This window comes from Phyllobates terribilis, unplaced genomic scaffold (genome assembly GCF_046119375.1).
Source record: "Phyllobates terribilis strain yellow unplaced genomic scaffold, ASM4611937v1 Scaffold_4__5_contigs__length_816908805, whole genome shotgun sequence".
NCBI lineage: Eukaryota > Metazoa > Chordata > Amphibia > Anura > Dendrobatidae > Phyllobates > Phyllobates terribilis.
In genome coordinates, this window is record NW_027362764.1 from 58818933 (window position 1) to 58838952 (window position 20020).

At 45.5% G+C, this 20020-nt stretch overlaps 1 protein-coding gene across 5 annotated transcripts in view; it reads right to left on the reverse strand.

Annotated features, from left to right (window-relative positions):
- CDK14 (cyclin dependent kinase 14) overlaps positions 1 to 20020 on the reverse strand; it is a 628470-nt gene that overhangs the window by 215783 nt on the left and 392667 nt on the right. For all 5 annotated transcript variants that reach the window (XM_073677399.1, XM_073677397.1, XM_073677401.1 and 2 more), the window contains one exon: positions 6342 to 6405. In XM_073677399.1, coding sequence (XP_073533500.1) covers positions 6342 to 6405 — 64 coding nt within the window. The remainder of the gene's footprint in view (positions 1 to 6341; positions 6406 to 20020) is intronic.

Genomic DNA, 20020 nt, shown 5'->3' on the forward strand with positions numbered 1-20020 from the left:
TTATTATTGTTATGCTTTTCATTTTTATAATAAAAAGATCTACAGGATGTAACTCAGGATCAGTACAGGATAAGTAATGTAATCTTGTATAAATGTCTATAGTTCAGTAATGCTTTCTATTTAATTTTTTTTTTTATTGTTGAGAAAAAAAGTTTTTATCTGATAACCATTACCCTTAATGACACATTTCACTGCCATTAATATCTGCAATTATTATAGCGGCACTATTATTTTCAGCTGTTGAAGACTTTGGGGCTAAAGAAATTTAATTCTATCTCTCTGCTGCCATCTAGTGTTGGAATCAGAACACTGCGACTTGGAAATGACATCGGGGGCTGCATATGTAAGAAACATTAACAGAGCCCCCTCACAAGTTATTGGGTGATCCTACAATGATTCATTATAAAATGAAAGTGCAGGTTACATATACTCTATATAGAGGAATAATACTTTGTATCTAAGGAACCAGCAGCAGAAATTACTTCAATCTCTTTCTCTATCCCTCATGGAGGCACTGCTGCCTGCTGCTTCTGTTATAGCCAAACTAATTAGGCTGATTCTGCCATGCTGGCACTGTGATAGCTGCATGTTTGCTTGCCTGCTGGGTTATACTGGCGGTATAAGGCTTCATGATGGTTCCATTATGGAGACGTTGGTGCATGCTCGCTGTTATAAGTGTAGTTTCCTATGCTCGCTCTGTTATAGCTGCACAAAGGCAAACTAACTTGAATAAAGGCTCAATTTCTTATTCTAGCTCTGTCATAAGGGTAATCTGCATGCTGGCACTGTTATTGCAGCACTTTTTTATCCTGGCTCTATTATAGCTGCTCTATTATAGGTTGGCTCTATTATAGCTGCTTTATTGTAGCTACTCTATTGTAGCCGATCCATTGTAGGTTGGCTGTCATGACTCTGTTGTCGGGTATCCCGGGACCAGGGGCTCCTTCCCTGTCCCTAATGCTAAGTGCGCCCTAGCTGGCCCTGTTCCCCTGATTACTTCAGAAGGTGAAGACGCTGGGGCCACGTACCTTACCTGAGCTCCCCAATCCGCCCTCAGTCTGTTCCCTCCCCCTACCCAGGGAAGAGGGAAGTAGTAGTGTATCGCAATACAACAGGGATAAAGGAAAATAACAATCATACAAATATATGCACACAAACAACAGAGGATAACACTGGGTAGTGGAGGATGGGGAGAAAAACAAAGTAGCAGAAGGAGGGGATAAACACACAAACAAAACCACGAAACAGTCATAGCTAAAAACAACAAACGCCTTCTCAAACAACAACAAACCACCACCAAACTCCTGAACTATGCAGCAATGAAGCTAGCTCTGGCAATTACAGCTTGCCAGAGCCCAGAACATATAGGAGCGGGGAGTGGCCAACAGTGAACAGCTGCTAGCGTGAAGTCAGATAAACTTTGAGGAGCTCACAGCACTGATAAAAAAAAAAAAACCTGCACCATTTAATATGAATGTGAAAGGCTTCTAATGAGTGAAGGAGTAGGAGAAATCAGACGCCGACGTCTTCTGGCTCCTCTCTGTCGCAGTAAACCCGTGACAATGGCTCTATTGTAGGCTGACTCTATTGTAGCTGCACTATTGTAGGCTGTCTCTATTGTACCTGGACTATTGTAGGCTGTCTCTATTGTAGCTGGACTATTGTAGGCAGTCTCTATTATAGCTGCTCTATTGTAGGCTGGCTCTATTTTACCTGGACTATTGTAGGCTGGCTCTATTATAGCTGCTCTATTGTAGGCTAGCTCTATTTTACCTGGACTATTGTAGGCTGGCTCTATTATAGCTGCTCTATTGTAGGCTGGCTCTATTTTACCTGGACTATTGTAGGCTGGCTCTATTATAGCTGCTCTATTGTAGGCTGGCTCTATTTTACCTGGACTATTGTAGGCTGGCTCTATTGCAGCTGGACTATTGTAGGCTGTCTCTATTGTAGGCTGTCTCTATTGTAGCTGGACTATTGTAGGCTGTCTCTATTGTACCTGGACTATTGTAGGCTGTCTCTATTGTAGCTGGACTATTGTAGGCTGTCTCTATTATAGCTGCTCTATTGTAGGCTGGCTCTATTTTACCTGGACTATTGTAGGCTGGCTCTATTATAGCTGCTCTATTGTAGGCTGGCTCTATTTTACCTGGACTATTGTAGGCTGGCTCTATTATAGCTGCTCTATTGTAGGCTGGCTCTATTATAGCTGCTCTATTGTAGGCTGGCTCTATTTTACCTGGACTATTGTAGGCTGGCTCTATTATAGCTGCTCTATTGTAGGCTAGCTCTATTTTACCTGGACTATTGTAGGCTGGCTCTATTATAGCTGCTCTATTGTAGGCTGGCTCTATTTTACCTGGACTATTGTAGGCTGGCTCTATTGCAGCTGGACTATTGTAGGCTGTCTCTATTGTAGCTGGACTATTGTAGGCTGTCTCTATTGTAGCTGGACTATTGTAGGCTGTCTCTATTGTAGCTGGACTATTGTAGGCTGTCTCTATTGTACCTGGACTATTGTAGGCTGTCTCTATTGTACCTGGACTATTGTAGGCTGTCTCTATTGTAGCTGGACTATTGTAGGCTGTCTCTATTATAGCTGCTCTATTGTAGGCTGGCTCTATTTTACCTGGACTATTGTAGGCTGGCTCTATTATAGCTGCTCTATTGTAGGCTGGCTCTATTTTACCTGGACTATTGTAGGCTGGCTCTATTATAGCTGCTCTATTGTAGGCTGGCTCTATTGCAGCTGGACTATTGTAGGCTGTCTCTATTGTACCTGGACTATTGTAGGCTGTCTCTATTATAGCTGGACTATTGTAGGCTGGCTCTATTATAGCTGCTCTATTGTAGGCTGGCTCTATTATAGCTGCTCTATTATAGCTGCTCTATTATAGGCTGGCTCTATTGTAGGCTAGCTCTATTATAGCTGCTCTATTATAGTTTGGCTCAATTACAGCTGCTCTATAATAGGCTGGCTCTATTATAGCTGCTTTATTGTAGGCTGGCTCTATTATAGCTGCTTTATTGTAGGCTGGCTCTATTATAGCTGCTTTATTGTAGGCTGGCTCTATTATAGCTGCACTATTGTAGGCTGGCTGTATTATAGCTGCACTATTGTAGGCTGGCTGTATTATAGCTGCACTATTGTAGGCTAGCTCTATTATAGCTGCTCTATTATAGCTGTGACATGCAGAAGTAGTGCTTTTGCTTTAAAAGCATTCAGCAACTATTAGAACTAACACAAGCACATGAGACAGGAAGTGTTGTGCTCCAGAAGCATCCAGCAACTAGAGGGGTTTACACAGTCACAGGAGAAGGGGAGTGTTTTAGCGGAGCCCCAAAGGGATTGTGGGGAAGTTTTTTTACTGTCTGGCTGGAGCCGAAGAGAAAGGTGGTGTGTGTGTGTTCTGTATCTCAAGTGAAAAGGATTCAAGTCAGGACTGAAGCTAAGCACTGGTCAGGTAGAGTTCCTGAACTAGCAGTGCAGAGTATTGTCAGGCAGAAAGATAAGGACTGTAAGAAATGGTGTCACAGGGATCATCTCCTTCAGCAAACCCCCCCCCACCCTCCTCCATCTCACTGTGCTATAAAGAATGCTGTGTTCATTAATGTGCCTTTGCATTAGAACTGTGCTGTCCCGTACTACTGGGAAGACTGTGAACTGCTGTGCTGCTAAGGAAACTGTACTGTTTTTCACTGGAGCCTGTTGCTCATAAGACTTAACTTGCACTGGCCGTGCGGCTTCTTATTAAATGCTACTGTTCTACCGTTTATGAGGAATCTTGTCAAGTGTGTCTGGTCAGCAAGCGAAACAATCTGCGTGTCTGTGCCTGAGGGTCAATACCCCTGTGTGCCTGAAGGAAGCTGCAGCACATGGTCTATGGTCGCCCTGCGTAACGGGTCCCTCAGGATTCCAAAGAATTCATGTAACCTGTCTCACCCCTATCTGAACCTAGCAGCGTGTAACATAGCTGCACTATTATAGCTGCACTATAGTTGGCTGGCTCTATTATAGCTGCTCTATTATAGCTGCTCTATTGTAGGCTGGCTCTATTATAGCTGCTCTATTATAGCTGCTCTATTATAGCTGCTCTATTGTAGGCTGGCTCTATTATAGCTGCTCTATTATAGCTGCTCTATTATAGCTGCTCTATTATAGCTGCTCTATTATAGCTGCTCTATTATAGCTGCTCTATTATAGCTGCTCTACTATAGCTGCCATGTGGGTGTTTTTGTTTTGGTGGCTTATCGCTTTGCTGCTATTATGTTCCATCTTAAAACTTGTACTATTGTTTTCTATAGAAAGAAGCTATACAATTTGACTATTTGCTGTTGATTTACTCAAACAGGACCGGTCACCTGGTCAGAAGTGGCCAATTTTTGCTCTTATTTTATTCTTGCTGCTCCCCAGAGTATTCCTTTTCTTTCCCGTTCCAGACATATGGGCCTTTATATTTAGTGTTAATTTTTATGGCCTTTTCCAAGTGGGCGTTCCTCACATGGAAATAATGAAGATCAGCCTAAAGACACGCCCCAAGAGAATGCCGTTAGCCACACCCCCTTGTAAAGACCATTAAAATTTGCACCAAATAAGAAGGCCTATGTCTCTATAATTGTATGACAGATGTGTATTTAAAAAGAAAAAAATAATAATTTAAGGGAGCAGTGGAAATAAAATAAAAGAGAAAAAAATGAAGCTCTAACAATAAGCTTTAACAATAGCTGCTGTAAATGAAGGTAAAATTATTAAAAGCATTGTTTGATTTACTGTTGCTAATGACTGTGACTCGGTCTGTGTTTGCATGTGTTCGTTTGTGTCATTTTGCTGCCCCCTGGTGGAGAACTGCAACTTTACACATATACAATATTTCTGCCTTCATAGAACCTGCACAAATTTTAATGACAACACAATTGTACTCTGATAGATCCCTTTGGCTGTGAACAACCGTATTTTTTACCCATGCAGGTTTTTTCTTCTTACTATTCTCTGTTCTGCGCATCAGACATACAGTAGCTATTGTATATGTTATATGTTAAGCAAACATAGAAAATAAATTTATGCATGCAATGATGCATCCACAGATACCGCCCCGTCAGCCATTGGCTGTCATATTAAAATAAAAACAAACAACTTTTTTTTCTGGATGTAGCACTGAATTGGTATCATGATTTAGGCAGCATGCCCGCGATCAGTGTTACTAGAGTTCTGACTGGTGCGCATTTTCGCTGTGTCCAAAACGCTGCATTGTACAGTACAAGCACAGTGGATGGGATTCATAGAAATCCCTTGCCCACTGTGCTGCGTAAAATCACCTGCGGTGCGGGTTTCCGATCCACAGCATGTCAACTTATTGTGCGCGAATGCTCAGTCTTCTGTGCAGAATTTCCCCATAGACTTGTATTAGACGCAGTAAGTTCACAGTTAGAAAAAACACATGCGTTGTAAGAGCGTTTCCGCAGGCGTTTTTAGCCTGGTTTAACCGAATAAATAAAAAAAAAACGTGGAGTCCCCCTCTTTTTGCTAACCAGCCAAGGTAAAGCAGACAGCTGCAGGTTTATATTATCAGGCTGGGAAGGTACTTGGTTATTGGGCCCTTCCTAGCCTAAAAATACCAGCCCACGGCCACCCCAGAATTGGTGCATCACATGAGATGCTCCTATTCTGGTGCTTTGCCCGGCTCTTCCCAATTGCCCTGGTTTGGTGGCAATCGGGGTAATGGTAATTGGGGTTGATGACAGCTGTGATTTGCCATCAATCCCCTGGAGTTAGTAATGGAGAGGGCTAGTGTGGGGGAGTCTCTATTCAAATAAAGTATTTTTTTTCTGTGTGCGCGCTTTTTTTTTTTATTATCGTGTTACTAATTGGGGTGTCCGATAGACGACTCTCCATTACTAACCCCAGGGGTTGATGGTTGCATGAAAAATTTGATAAAAGTTCCTCAATAATTAAATAACGTTCCTTAAAAGGGGTTATCCGGTGAAGTCCAGAACCACTTGATTCTGTGTTGGAATTGAGAGATCCTGATGACGACCCCATCAAACCTACTGAGACGCGTGCCCCAGTCCTATACCAAGGAACAGGACACATGTACAATACCCGAGGATCCTGCACGCGTCTCCGCATCATCAGCGTCACTCACTTCTAATGCAGAGTTTTAGCAAGCTATGGAGTTTCCTCAACTGGATCCCTTCCGATCAAAGTTTTTGACATGGTACGGAGACTCATAGAAAGTTTTATAAAATGACAGGTACCCCACAACTGCAGATTAGTGGAGGTTCCGGAGGTCTGACCCCACCGATCACACATTGATGACCACCAGTCACTGTCTCCAGCCTACCTGGTTTAAAATGTGGTAATGAATGGATGCTGGGCCAGGAATCTTCATTAGGTGTTCCGAGAATCTGCAATGAACAACGAAAGGAAAGTCAAAAATAAAGATGTGATATACAAGATGGCAGACGTACAGATGCAGGACAATCAACACATTACATAAAGGCAGCCTGGGGGTACAGTGCAAATGCAGCGCCCTCTGTTTAACCCCATAGTGGCATCACGCAGACATGCCAGCGGGTTTACTCCTCCTTACAGCCACAGGCTTTCAGTCATACAGGCGTGGTGGGCGACGAGTCATCGATGACAGCACTGTGGGCACGACACCGGCATGTTGACTGACAGCCTTGTCTGCAGTGTTTGTGTGCAGCATGTAATTAATGTACCAGGGAGTGTGATTACAGCCTTAAAGTGCAGTGAGAAGTGACTATAACCATTGCCTGCACCGTTCCGTTCAATTACTGAAAGTGTGCGGCTGCAGGGAGAAAAAAAAACAAATTTTCTCTCTGCAGCCGCTGCTCCAGTCAGCCGGCTACACAGGGTATAAATGATATTTACTTGCAGATTAACCCTATATCTGTGGTAAATAGCGTTTCTGGATGTGACAGGTTCCCTTTAGCTCTATAAGGATGAGACGAAGTTTGGTAAAATTAATTATGCAGAATATTCACATTCGTAACTTTAATTTTTTCATCACTATATTATTGCCATGTGTCAGGCAGATGGGGAAAGTTTGCGGCTAGCACTATCTATACTGTAATGGTGCATTGCACTGGCACTGTGCATGGTGTGTAAGGATTCACTCTCTCAGGTAGGCATTAGGTACCGTTCACACAGGCAATGTGGATTGGTCCAAATAGGTGCAGTTTCATTGCTTTAATAAAACTTCAAGGGATTCAAAACCAAAAACAGTCTCTTCTGGGCACAAAGGTATCACAGCAAATAAACTTTATTCTGCAGGCACATACGTCATTATGGGCTCACCCGAACAGATTACAGTCCTTTCTCAGGGAGCAAACTTTATACACAGAAGAGGTACGATCCTACCAGTCTCGGTATCCCCATCAGCCGGAGCTCCAGCACCAAACTGAAATATTCACCTCTGGGCACAGTTCACACTGAACAGGCTGCAGCTTCCACACATTACTCTGCAGCTCCAACACACAGACTGCTCAGCTTTCCTAGTTGACCCATGAAGTCTCAATTCAAAGAGAGACTCTGGCTTGTCTCTCCCAGCTACAGCTCACATTTTGGCTGGTCATTCACCAGCTTCAACACACTCCACTCTACTCAACATCCAGCAGACTTAGAGCTCCCAAGTGAACACAGGCCCTAGTTCTTAATCAAAGATAGTCAGGTACATCTAATCAAGACCTGCTGTGCTAGGATTTCACTCAGTTTTACCTGGCTTTCCTACATACCCTCCCTATCTGCCCATAGCCTAGGGCTGGGCACCATCTGCCAACTCACAGTGCCTACAAAGTTTTAAACTGACCTGAGCGAGAGGCTCGTGCCTGGCCAATTACAGAAAACGATTATTGGTTACCGGCTCCTGAGCAACACCATTTAACACATATACGTTTTCCAGAGTCCATTTTATCCTAGACGACTCCTGGTGGCTTACCGGACTAATTGGTGCTACAGCTTTAGCCCATAAGATCCAGAATAGCAAAAAATCTCGACCAACAACAATAGAATGCAACAAGTCCTTGACCACTCCTACTTAGCGAGACACGGAACCACAGTCTGTGTATAGGTTGACCTGGGCCATGGGATAGTTCTTGGCAAATCCACCTTACCTCCAACCCCTTCCCAGGGACTAGCACATGCAGCAGTGTTGCCCTTACCAGTGTGACAAAGCTCCCTGAGTCCCGAAGTCCCGTCACTTGGACATCGTTCACAGACACATAGCATTCCTGAGGCCCTTCGCCAGGATGAGGAACAGCACTGCAGGCAGGCACTGTGTATGGTGGGACATGTGACTGGCACTGTGTATGGTGGGACGTGTGACTGGCATTGTGTATGGTGGGACGTGTGACTGGCACTGTGTATGGTGGGTCGTGTGACTGGCACTGTGTATGGTGGGATGTGTGACTGGCACTGTGTATGGTGGGATGTGTGACTGGCACTGTGTATGGTGGGACGTGTGACTGGCACTGTGTATGGTGGGATACGTGACTGGCACTGTGTATGGTGGGACGTATGACTGGCACTGTGCATCGTGCGATGTGTGACTGGCATTGTGTATGGTGGGCCGTGTGACTGGCACGGTGTATGATGGGACGTGTTACTGACACTGTATGGTGGGACGTGTGACTGGCATTGTGTATGGTGGGATGTGTGACTGGCACTGTGTATGGTGGGACGTATGACTGGCACTGTGCATGGTGCGATGTGTGACTGGCATTGTGTATGGTGGGCCGTGTGACTGGCACGGTGTATGATGGGACATGTTACTGGCACTGTGTATGGTGGGACGTGTGACTGGCACTGTGTATGGTGGGACGTGTGACTGGCACGGTGTATGATGGGACGTGTTACTGACACTGTGTATGGTGGGACGTGTGACTGGCACTGTGTATGGTGTGGGACGTGTGACTGGCACTGTGTATAGTGGGACGTGTGACTGGCACTGTGTATGGTGTGGGAGGTGTGACTGGCACTGTGTATGGTGTGGGACGTGTGACTGGCACTGTGTATAGTGGAACGTGTGACTGGCACTGTGTATGGTGTGGGACGTGTGACTGGCACGGTGTATGATGGGACATGTTACTGGCACTGTGTATGGTGGGACGTGTGACTGGCACTGTGTATGGTGGGACGTGTGACTGGCACGGTGTATGATGGGACGTGTTACTGACACTGTGTATGGTGGGACGTGTGACTGGCACTGTGTATGGTGTGGGACGTGTGACTGGCACTGTGTATAGTGGGACGTGTGACTGGCACTGTGTATGGTGTGGGACGTGTGACTGGCACTGTGTATAGTGGGACGTGTGACTGGCACGGTGTACGATAGGACGTGTAACTGGCACTGTGTACAGTGGGACGTGTGACTGGCACTGTGTACAGTGGGACGTGGGACTGACACGGTGTATGGTGGGACGTGTGACTGGCACTGTGTATGGTGGGACATGGGACTGGCACTGTGCCTGGTGCGATGTGTGACTGGCATTGTGTATGGTGGGACGTGTGACTGGCACGGTGTATGGTGGGACGTGTGACTGACACTGTGTATGGTGGGACGTATGACTGGCACTGTGCCTGGTGCGATGTGTGACTGGCATTGTGTATGGTGGGACGTGTGACTGGCACTGTGTATGGTGGGACGTGTGACTGCCACTGTGTATGGTGGGTCGTGTGACTGGCACGGTGTATGGTGAGGCGTGTGACTGACACTGTGTATGGTGGGACGTGTGACTGGCATTGTGTATGGTGGGACGTGTGACTGGCACGGTGTATGGTGGGACGTGTGACTGGCACGGTATATGGTGAGACGTGTGACTGACACTGTGTATGGTGAGACGTGTGACTGGCACGGTGTATGGTGGGACGTGTGACTGGCACGGTGTATGGTGAGACGTGTGACTGACACTGTGTATGGTGGGACGTGTGACTGGCACTGTGTATGGTGGGACGTGTGACTGGCACTGTGTATGGAGGAACGTGATTGGCACTGTGTATGGAGGGATGTGTGACTGGCACAGTGTATGGTGGGATGTGTGATTGGCACTGTGGAGGGACGTGTGCAATTTATATGGTGGGATACGTGACTGGCACTGTGTATGGTGGGACATGTGATTGGCGCTGTGTATGGTGGGACATGTGATTGGCGCTGTGTATGGTGGGACATGTGATTGGCGCTGTGTATGGTGGGACATGTGATTGGCGCTGTGTATGGTGGGATACGTGACTGGCACTGTGTATGGTGGGACATGTGATTGGCACTGTGTATGGTGGGACATGTGATTGGCGCTGTGTATGGTGGGACATGTGACTGGCACTGTGTATGGAGGGACATGTGACTGGCACTGTGTATGGAGGGACATGTGATTGGCGCTGTGTATGGTGGGACATGTGACTGGCACTGTGTATGGTGGGACATGTGACTGGCACTGTGTATGGAGGGACATGTGATTGGCGCTGTGTATGGTGGGACATGTGATTGGCACTGTGTATGGTGGGACATGTGATTGGCGCTGTGTATGGTGGGACATGTGATTGGCACTGTATATGGTGGGACATGTGACTGGCACTGTATATGGTGGGATGTGTGACTGGCACAGTGTATGGTGGGATGTGTGATTGGCACTGTGTATGGTGGGACATGTGATTGGCGCTGTGTATGGTGGGACATGTGACTGGCACTGTATATGGTGGGATGTGTGACTGGCACAGTGTATGGTGGGATGTGTGATTGGCACTGTGTATGGTGGGATGTGTGATTGGCACTGTATATGGTGGGACATGTGACTGGCACTGTATATGGTGGGATGTGTGACTGGCACTGTGTATGGTGGGACATGTGATTGGCGCTGTGTATGGTGGGACATGTGATTGGCGCTGTGTATGGTGGGACATGTGATTGGCGCTGTGTATGGTGGGACATGTGATTGGCGCTGTATATGGTGGGACATGTGACTGGCACTGTATATGGTGGGATGTGTGACTGGCACAGTGTATGGTGGGATGTGTGATTGGCACTGTGTATGGTGGGATGTGTGATTGGCACTGTATATGGTGGGACATGTGACTGGCACTGTATATGGTGGGATGTGTGACTGGCACTGTGTATGGTGGGACATGTGATTGGCGCTGTGTATGGTGGGACATGTGATTGGCGCTGTGTATGGTGGGACATGTGATTGGCGCTGTGTATGGTGGGACATGTGATTGGCGCTGTATATGGTGGGACATGTGACTGGCACTGTATATGGTGGGATGTGTGACTGGCACAGTGTATGGTGGGATGTGTGATTGGCACTGTGTATGGAGGGACGTGTGACTGGCCTGTGTATGATGGTGCATGTGATTGGCACTGTGTATGATGGGACGTGTGACTAGCACTGTGTATGGGGGGACATGTGACTGGCACTGTATATGATGGTACATGTGAGTGGCACTGTGTATGTTGGAGCATGTGACACATGTAAGGGTCTGTGACTAACACTTGGGGCAGGTGTGTGCCACTCTATTTGGGAGTTCTGGGTATAGTTTGTGCGTTAGGAGGGTCTTCAGGACACTTCCAGTGACTGGACGCAAACATTTCCTGTCTGGCAGTGCATGCTCTGAAAAAAATGCATCTTTCCCACTTTTTTCTGGTTGTCACCTCTTATCCGTACAGACGACCGGTCAGATACTTCACCAGTCTCAATCTCTCATTCACAGTCACATATAAGATTGCAGTGTGCAGTACTGATCAGTCCCCACAAGAGGGCAGCACAGGACAGTTAATATCTCATTCTAATGACAATTATTCATAATTCTGCGCTAAAACCATAAATTCCTATAAATGTATCAGAGCCTTAAAAAGTAAAAAATTAGGTGTTTTTTTCAGGTAGGACAAGAAATACAGTAGTTTAAATGTAAAATCTGCTACAATTTGTTAACGGGGCTTTACACTGCAGACAACGTTGTGCTTTATGTGCGGATCACCACCATCCACTGGAATCAATTGGCATCTATTGATCTCAGCATGCCGCAGGTAATGCATTTATTGTGGCGACTCTCGGCAGTGGACACCGCCACCCCCCGCCCTGCTTTTGTAGCTTGTGTCCAGGGGTCTGGCAATGTGAACCCAATAAATGAAATGTGAAGCTTATGGTTCTACCATAATATAATAAAAGAAAGCACAAAGCGGCCTCAGATAACCACACGCCGTCCCCGCCAGCGGCTCTGAACTCTAGATTGGATATTAAATAAAATCAGATGTACATCTGGACGCAGAGCGGGGGTCCCTGAGCCCGCTGGCAGTGGAAGGGTTAATCAGCTATCAGAACATATCATTCAGGGTGGCCCATTATTAGAGATGAGTGGCTGCCGGTGGCCGCGCTCCAGACCCCACAGTGAACGGGGAGGAACCCCCATTCCAAAACTCCTTTCTTCTGATCGGGGAAGCTTTCAGCTCAAAAAGAAGTTTCTATCCGAAAAAGAGCAGCTGAGTCGTTACAGTGTGTCACCACAGTGTGGAGGGCAATCACAGGGGGGCAGTCTGCAGATGTAGCAGAGCTGAGGTGGTTACTGAAATTTAGGGGTGATGGTTTACGTGTCATGAAGACTCAAAGTAAAAAAAAAAAAAAATCCATAAATTATATATTAAATGATACACATCTCCACTACATCTGCAACTGTGAACTCGGCTCTGCTACATCTGCAACTGACACCACGGCTCTGCTACATCTGCAACTGACACCACGGCTCTGCTACATCTGCAACTGACACCACTGCTCTGCTACATCTGCAACTGACATCACGGCTCTGCTACATCTGCAACTGACATCACGACTCTGCTACATCTGTAAATCAGTAGTTAATTTTACTCCATCTGCATGTGAACAATAAGGTTTACTAAATCTGAAACTGACACCACGGCTCTGCTACATCTGCAACTGACATCACGGCTCTGCTACATCTGCAACTGACACCACGGCTCTGCTACATCTGCAACTGACACCACGGCTCTGCTACATCTGCAACTGACACCACGGCTCTGCTACATCTGCAACTGACATCACGGCTCTGCTACATCTGCAACTGACACCACGGCTCTGCTACATCTGCAACTGACACCACGGCTCTGCTACATCTGCAACTGACACCACGGCTCTGCTACATCTGCAACTGAGAACCCAGTTCTGCTAGAAAGGCAACTGAGGACTCAGCTCGGCTACTGTACATCTGCAACTGGGACCACAGCTCTGCTACATCGGCAACTGAAAACCCAGCTCTGCTACATCGGCAACTGAGAACCTAGCTGTGCTACATCGGCAACTGAAAATCCAGCTCTGCTACATCTGCAACTGAAAATCCAGCTTTGCTACATTGGCAACTGAGAACCCAACTGTGCTACATCGGCAACTAAGTACCCAGATCTGCTATATCAGCAATTGAGAACCCAGCTCTGCTGCATCGGCGCTAAGAACCCAGCTCTGCTACATCGTCGCTAAGAACCCAGCTCTGCTATATCAGCAACTGAGAACCCAGCTCTGCTACATCGGCTCTGAGAACTCAGCTTTGCTAAATCGGCATCTGAGAACTCGGCTCCGCTACATCGGCATCGGAGAACTCGGCTCCGCTACATCGGCATCTGAGAACTCGGCTCTGCTACATCGGCATCTGAGAACTCGGCTCTGCTACATCGGCATCTGAGAACTCAGCTCTGCTACATCAGCACCTGAAAACTCGGCTCTGCTACATCTGCAACTGGGAACATCTGTAAGTCCTAATTTCTTTAAAACAAACTATTCCACAGCTGGGACTTCAGCTCTGCTATATCTACTGCTCTAATACCAATTATCGGCTGTCTCACTGTAAATGCAAGCAGAGGTGAAGATGTTTCAGCATTTACATGTATGTGTCAGCGCCGGATCTCAGGTCATAAATTCCATTGCTATGTAATGCCCCTTTCACTTTCAGCGCCCCCTATATATGTGGGGCACAGTCATGGACGTTTATCAGGGTCCAGTGCAAAATCTACAACACCGGCCCCACCCGTGTGCCATATCCTTATATGGCAGAGGGGTCCCTGGACTCCTAGGTATCCGATCCCGCATCTTTGCCCTTATTTCTACACCCCTGTCCCCCCCCCCCCCACCAATGCTTTTCAGGCAGCATCCCCTGCAGAACACCACCATTTCTATTACTATCTGATACTTTCCATTCAGTGATGGAGCCCCTGGAGCGGTGGGTGCAGCCCCTGGAGCAGCGGGTGCAGCCCTTGGAGTGGCGGCTGCAGCCCCTGGAGTGGCGGCTGCAGCCCCTGGAGTGGCAACTGCAGCCCCTGGAGTGGTGGCTGCAGCCCTTGGAGTGGCGGCTGCAGCCCCTGGAGCGGCGGGTGCAGCCCTTGGAGTGGCGGGTGCAGCCCTTGGAGCGGCGGGTGCAGCCCCTGGAGCGGGGGGTGCAGCCCTTGGAGTGGTGGTTGTAGCCCCTGGAGCGGCGGGTGCAGCCCTTGGAGTGGCGGGTGCAGCCCTTGGAGCGGCGGGTGCAGCCCCTGGAGCGGGGGGTGCAGCCCTTGGAGTGGTGGTTGTAGCCCCTGGAGCGGCGGGTGCAGCCCTTGGAGTGGCGGGTGCAGCCCTTGGAGCGGCGGGTGCAGCCCCTGAAGCGGCGGGTGCAGCCCTTGGAGTGGTGGTTGTAGCCCCTGGAGCGGCGGGTGCAGCCCTTGGAGTGGCGGGTGCAGCCCTTGGAGTGGCGGGTGCAGGGCTGAGTCTTCTCTTTCATCAGTTTAACCCTTCCCGCACACGAAAACCTAATAAAATGCCAATCTGTCCGCGATGCCCCGTCCCAGATATTAATAGATATGACAGTGCCGTGTAGAGAAAAGGTTACAGCAGCCGCGTGTCACCTCATCCAAAGTGAAATATTAATCAAAAGACTTCTAGAATCCGCCGCCGACCCGCAGAGCGCGCGCTGTGTGAATGCCAGCATGGCCGCCTAACCCCGGAGAAAAGCCTTCCACATCACACAGCTGCCCCGATGACTTTATCCTGCTGGTCACACACAATACATGAGAAGGAGTCGTGAATGTCGAGGGCAGACAGAAGGTTAAAGCAGACCTCCGCTCATTGCACTACATTACCGCGATCCGTCCTCGAGAATGTGATGAGACAATGCAGAACTGACGCGGATCCGAGCCTTGTATGGTTTAGCTTGACGCCATGATGGTGTAATCCCAACTTTAGGAGTGTGTCCACCCTTAGGGGATGTCCAGGATATTGAGGACCTATCCTGTTATTGACTTCTATGGGAGTTGAGCTCCAGGACCGAGAGAACGGCCGCTACACAGTGTGCGGAGTTTTCGTCCACGGGTTACTTCTGACCTCCGCGATCAGGGAAGACTCCGGGGGTCAGACGCCACCGATCTGATACCGATCTATTCTGTATAGATAGGAACGGAGTGCATGGACTGGCCGGCAGCTATTCTGACCAGAGTGTGACAGCTGCATAAAAATACATACGGCTGTCATGTTCAGGTGGGGAGAGCCGCCGGCCAGTCCATGCACCGCGTTCCGATCTCGCTCTGATTTATACGGCCGCCTGACTTTGCCTTAAGGATAGTCAATCAATATCAAAGACCCTCTAGGCTAAGATGACCCCTTGCTTCTTTGCACACAGAAAATAAAGTCTTGGACGCTGGCATTTTTCTTCCTGAAGAGTCTTTTTTAGCATTTTTTGGGGGTTGTCTCTTGAGCACTTCTGGAACTTTTTTGACGACCAACTGTATTTTTGAGCATTTTTTCGGTGTCTTTATTTTATTTTAGTTTCTTTTTTTCTGGTGTTTTTTGGTCGCTTTTTACCTCCTTTCAACAATGAAGGAACCGCTTGCAGTTTTTCAAACATAAAACTCTAGAAAAAAATCAAAAAGGTAAAAAACTGTTTTGATTCTAACCATCAACTTCTATTATAAAGTATAAATCATCTTCAGAGCGGAAAACGGCAGAACAACATTCGGGTCACTTCTTTTAACCGCTTGGCATCTTTGGAAACCTGAAGTGCTCAGAACATCGAACATCTGAACAGCGAAACCTTTTTGCACAAAATTTATGTTCATTCTTTTGAGCGTTCAGTTTGCGCTTTTTCAGGAGGTTTTCGGAGCAGAATCCACCTGAAAAAGACGTCGGGTGCACATACCCCCCCTTGTGTAAGCTTCCTACTCATTTCAATGGGAAAAAAAATCCTAGAGCGCACATGATGCTGTTTTTTTTCCAAGTTGAAAATTCTGGAAGCATTCCTTTTTGGGGAAAAAAAATCCATCCAAAATTGGCAATTGAAGCAGAAAAAAATGCCCCTTACAAAGAAAAAAAGAGTCAAAAAACACACAAAAATTGTCAAATAAAAAGTTTTTGAAGTGGATTTTCCGAAAAATACATGTAAAAAAAAAACACATCAACATATCCAAACGGTGAAATCTGCATCAAAGCTGCAACAAAATCTGCAGCAAAATCCTCATATAACGAGCAGATTTTATCTTATTTTGTTATTTTACATGACAGGATCCATTTTTCTAAAAATGGAAAACCCTTAAAGTTCACAATTCTGCGCTGACTCCTTTCTGAATATATCTTTACAGTGATCGCTTCTTTACTTTTCTGATAAAGAGATCAAAATTCTCAGTCCGGACACAGATTTATCTTCATAATGACCTTTTTTTTTTTTTTTTTTTTTCAATTTTGCCTCTCTCTGTCACCTCAGCCATGACTTTATTTTATTTTTTTTATTTTTATTTTATTTTCATTATTTTTCATTATTTTATTTTTTTATTTTAATTAATTTGGCTATATAAGAATTAATCAATTAATTTTTCACAGGAGAAACGTTATTATTTTTATTTTTTATTATCTTAGAATTGTATAATTTATTTGCGTCTTTTAGGCGTTCATATATTTTACTGTATCATTTATATACTTTTTTTAGATAATCTAGGAAAAAATATTTTTGGGGAGATTTTTTTTTGTAATTTCTACATTGTTGTTCAGTTTCACATTATAGTAATGAATTTATTACAGTCGTATGGATACAGTGCATGCAAAAACAATTGTGTTTTATATTAAACAATGGCGTTATTTTTGGGATCAACGTCTTTATTTAATATTTTATCACTTTTTTATGTTTTAGATTTACACATTTTTGTTACATAATAAACTCCTCCAAGAGGTGAAAACAATAAAAAGTTGCCGAAATTACATTTTTTTAATTAATACCATTTTGGGAAATTACAATATTTTAATCACCATTTATTGCAATTTTTGGGGGGAATTGAGGTGCAGAAAGAAAAAAAAAATCATCGATTTTGGCTTTTACGTTATTATTTTTTTTCTATTTGGAGTTTAATATGAAGGTTGAATAATTTTATATTTTCATAGATCGGACTTTTACAGACACAATGACACAAACTATGCTTATTTTTTTACTCATTTCTTACATTAATTTTTCCTTCATTTTTTAACTCCCCATAGGACCTGTGATCGTGTGATCGCTTATACCATATATTGCGATACTAGAGTACTGGAGTATCTAGTGTAATTGACATTCACCTCTGTGTCTGGGCTTCATAGGAGCACCAAGATGTCAGCGATGGGGTCATTCAACTGACAGCTACATTTAAATGGTTAAACCGCAGCGATAGGAGCCAGCTCTGGTCGCTGCTATTAGAGACAGATGTCGTCTATATAACGTAACCAGCACCTGCCCCGCGTGGAGTAGACTGTGCTCCAAATACATGCACCCTGACTGTAATGTACAGTTACATCTGGGTGCGCAAAAGGATTAAGGAGGATGTTCACTACTTTTTCATTGATGGCCTATCCTTAGGATAAGTCATCAATGTCTGATTGGTAGGGGTCCGACACTCGGCACCCCCACTGATCAGATGTCCTCGGTGTTGGTTGCCACCAGCCGGAAGTACTCCAGCTCTGAAGACGGCCAGCTCCGCAAGTGAGTACTTCCGGCTGGTGGACGCCGCCACCGATAACAGCTGATCAGACATCGATGACCTATCCTAAGGATAGGCCATCAATCAAAAAGTAGTGGACAACCTCAGTGCAGAAGTAGCTCCAGACTCTGGACACCCAACGCAAACAGCCAATACAATCTGTGCTGAACTCTGGTGTCCTGGCTCCCGACATGGTGTCCACCGGGCCGCCACAAGTCCTGAAAACAGCTGATCTGATATTAATGACCTATACTAAAGTCATCAATAACTGGACAACCCCTTTAATGTTGGGAGATGTTGAGTTTGGGAAGATTCCTCTTTGGAAAAAACGATGCATGGTGATAAGAAGACCTCAACTCAACAGGGTTTATGTTCTACAAGATAAATACCGTTGCCGCGTAAGACCGGTAGAGCAAAGCTGCCACACCGATGTGCCGACCTAAAACCTCCACATCAGAGCATCGAAATGCTAACACAATGGCACGCATGACAGTATCGGCAAAAATCTCGACAACCCAACGGCTCCCTACATCTTGTGCTTCCATCCAAAATTCTGCATCAGTGAAGACAATTTAGGCTTTCGGAAGCCGCAGCTCATCTCCCTCCGCGTCTATCAGATTGGAAATAAATTGGAGAGGTCACCGGCTCACGGAGGTTTGTCACCTCAAAATAAAAGAACTGGCGGAATATAATAAAATGGAACAATTGCGGCTCCATCACGGAATATTTTCCCTGCAACAATAAACTTAAATCTTCACAATTCTCATTCTCTCGCCTCTCGGCCCTTTATTCCCGTCCTCGGCTTATCAGTCTTTATTGGGAGAAAATAACACAGAATTGGATAGATGGATGCGTCTTATTGTTGAGTGCATTTAAAAAAAAAGGATATTTAAGAATTGGTCAAGACGGCCCCAACAGAGACCGATTCAGCTGCCAAATGTTGGATATTATCTACAAATTGCCAATTATCACACGCTTGGCTCCTCTTCTCCTCGGCTATGGGATGTTGTGATTTAGGTTGTGAATTTATGTGATTCCTTTGAGCTTTTTATACTGTGTATTATACCGTCCTTCTCTGCACCTGCCGGACCAGGGACGGTCACATTGTTTGATTTGTTTTAAAGTGAAAAAAGAAAATTGCACAAATTAAAAATTCAAAACTATATTTATTCTATGTCCTGTTCAATTTCAATTTTTATGTTAAATTTATTTATAAAAAATGTTAGGCATTTGTTTTACTTTTCATATTACAATTTGTATTAAGATTAAAAATATAGAAATGTCGACATTTTCACACTGGCCACTGGGGCTACACTCTTAACTTCCACATGTACATTAGCAGCAATAGACTGACTTACACCCTATCTTTTGCATCACAATCTAATGAGCATTTGCAAAGGTCATTGTGAAGGGAGGGGGAGGAGGTGAGCTGTGACCTCATCTATTGTGAATGGTGGATCCTGTATTATCTACTGTATATAGAGGTGTTACCAGTCATTGTACAGGAGGTGGAGGTGAGCTTTAACATCACCTATTGTGATGGATCCTGTGTGATCTACTGTATATAGAGGTGTTAACAGTCATTGTACAGGAAGAGGAGGAGGTGAGCTGTAACATCACCTATTGTGAATGGTAGATCCTGTGTTATCTACTGTATATAGAGGTGTTAACAGTCATTGTACAGGAGGAGGAGGAGGTGAGCTGTGACGTTACCTATTGTGAATGGTAGATCCTGTGTTATCTACTGGATACCAAGGTGTTATAAGTCATTGTACAGGAGGAGGAGGAGGAGGAGGAGGTGAGATGTGACGTCACCTAATGTGAATGCTGGATTCTGGGTTACAGTCCTGCTCATCGTTATTGGCACCCCCTCATTTTTTTCATACTGTACAACATCTTCAGAAATAAATGGAAATGTACCAAAGTTATATCCTCAGGATTTTTTAATTAGTGGTCATAGTAATATAACAATAAAACATTTTTTTTCAACCATGTTGCAATTTGAAAGAAGAAACAGAATAAATAGCATGTGCAGCAAT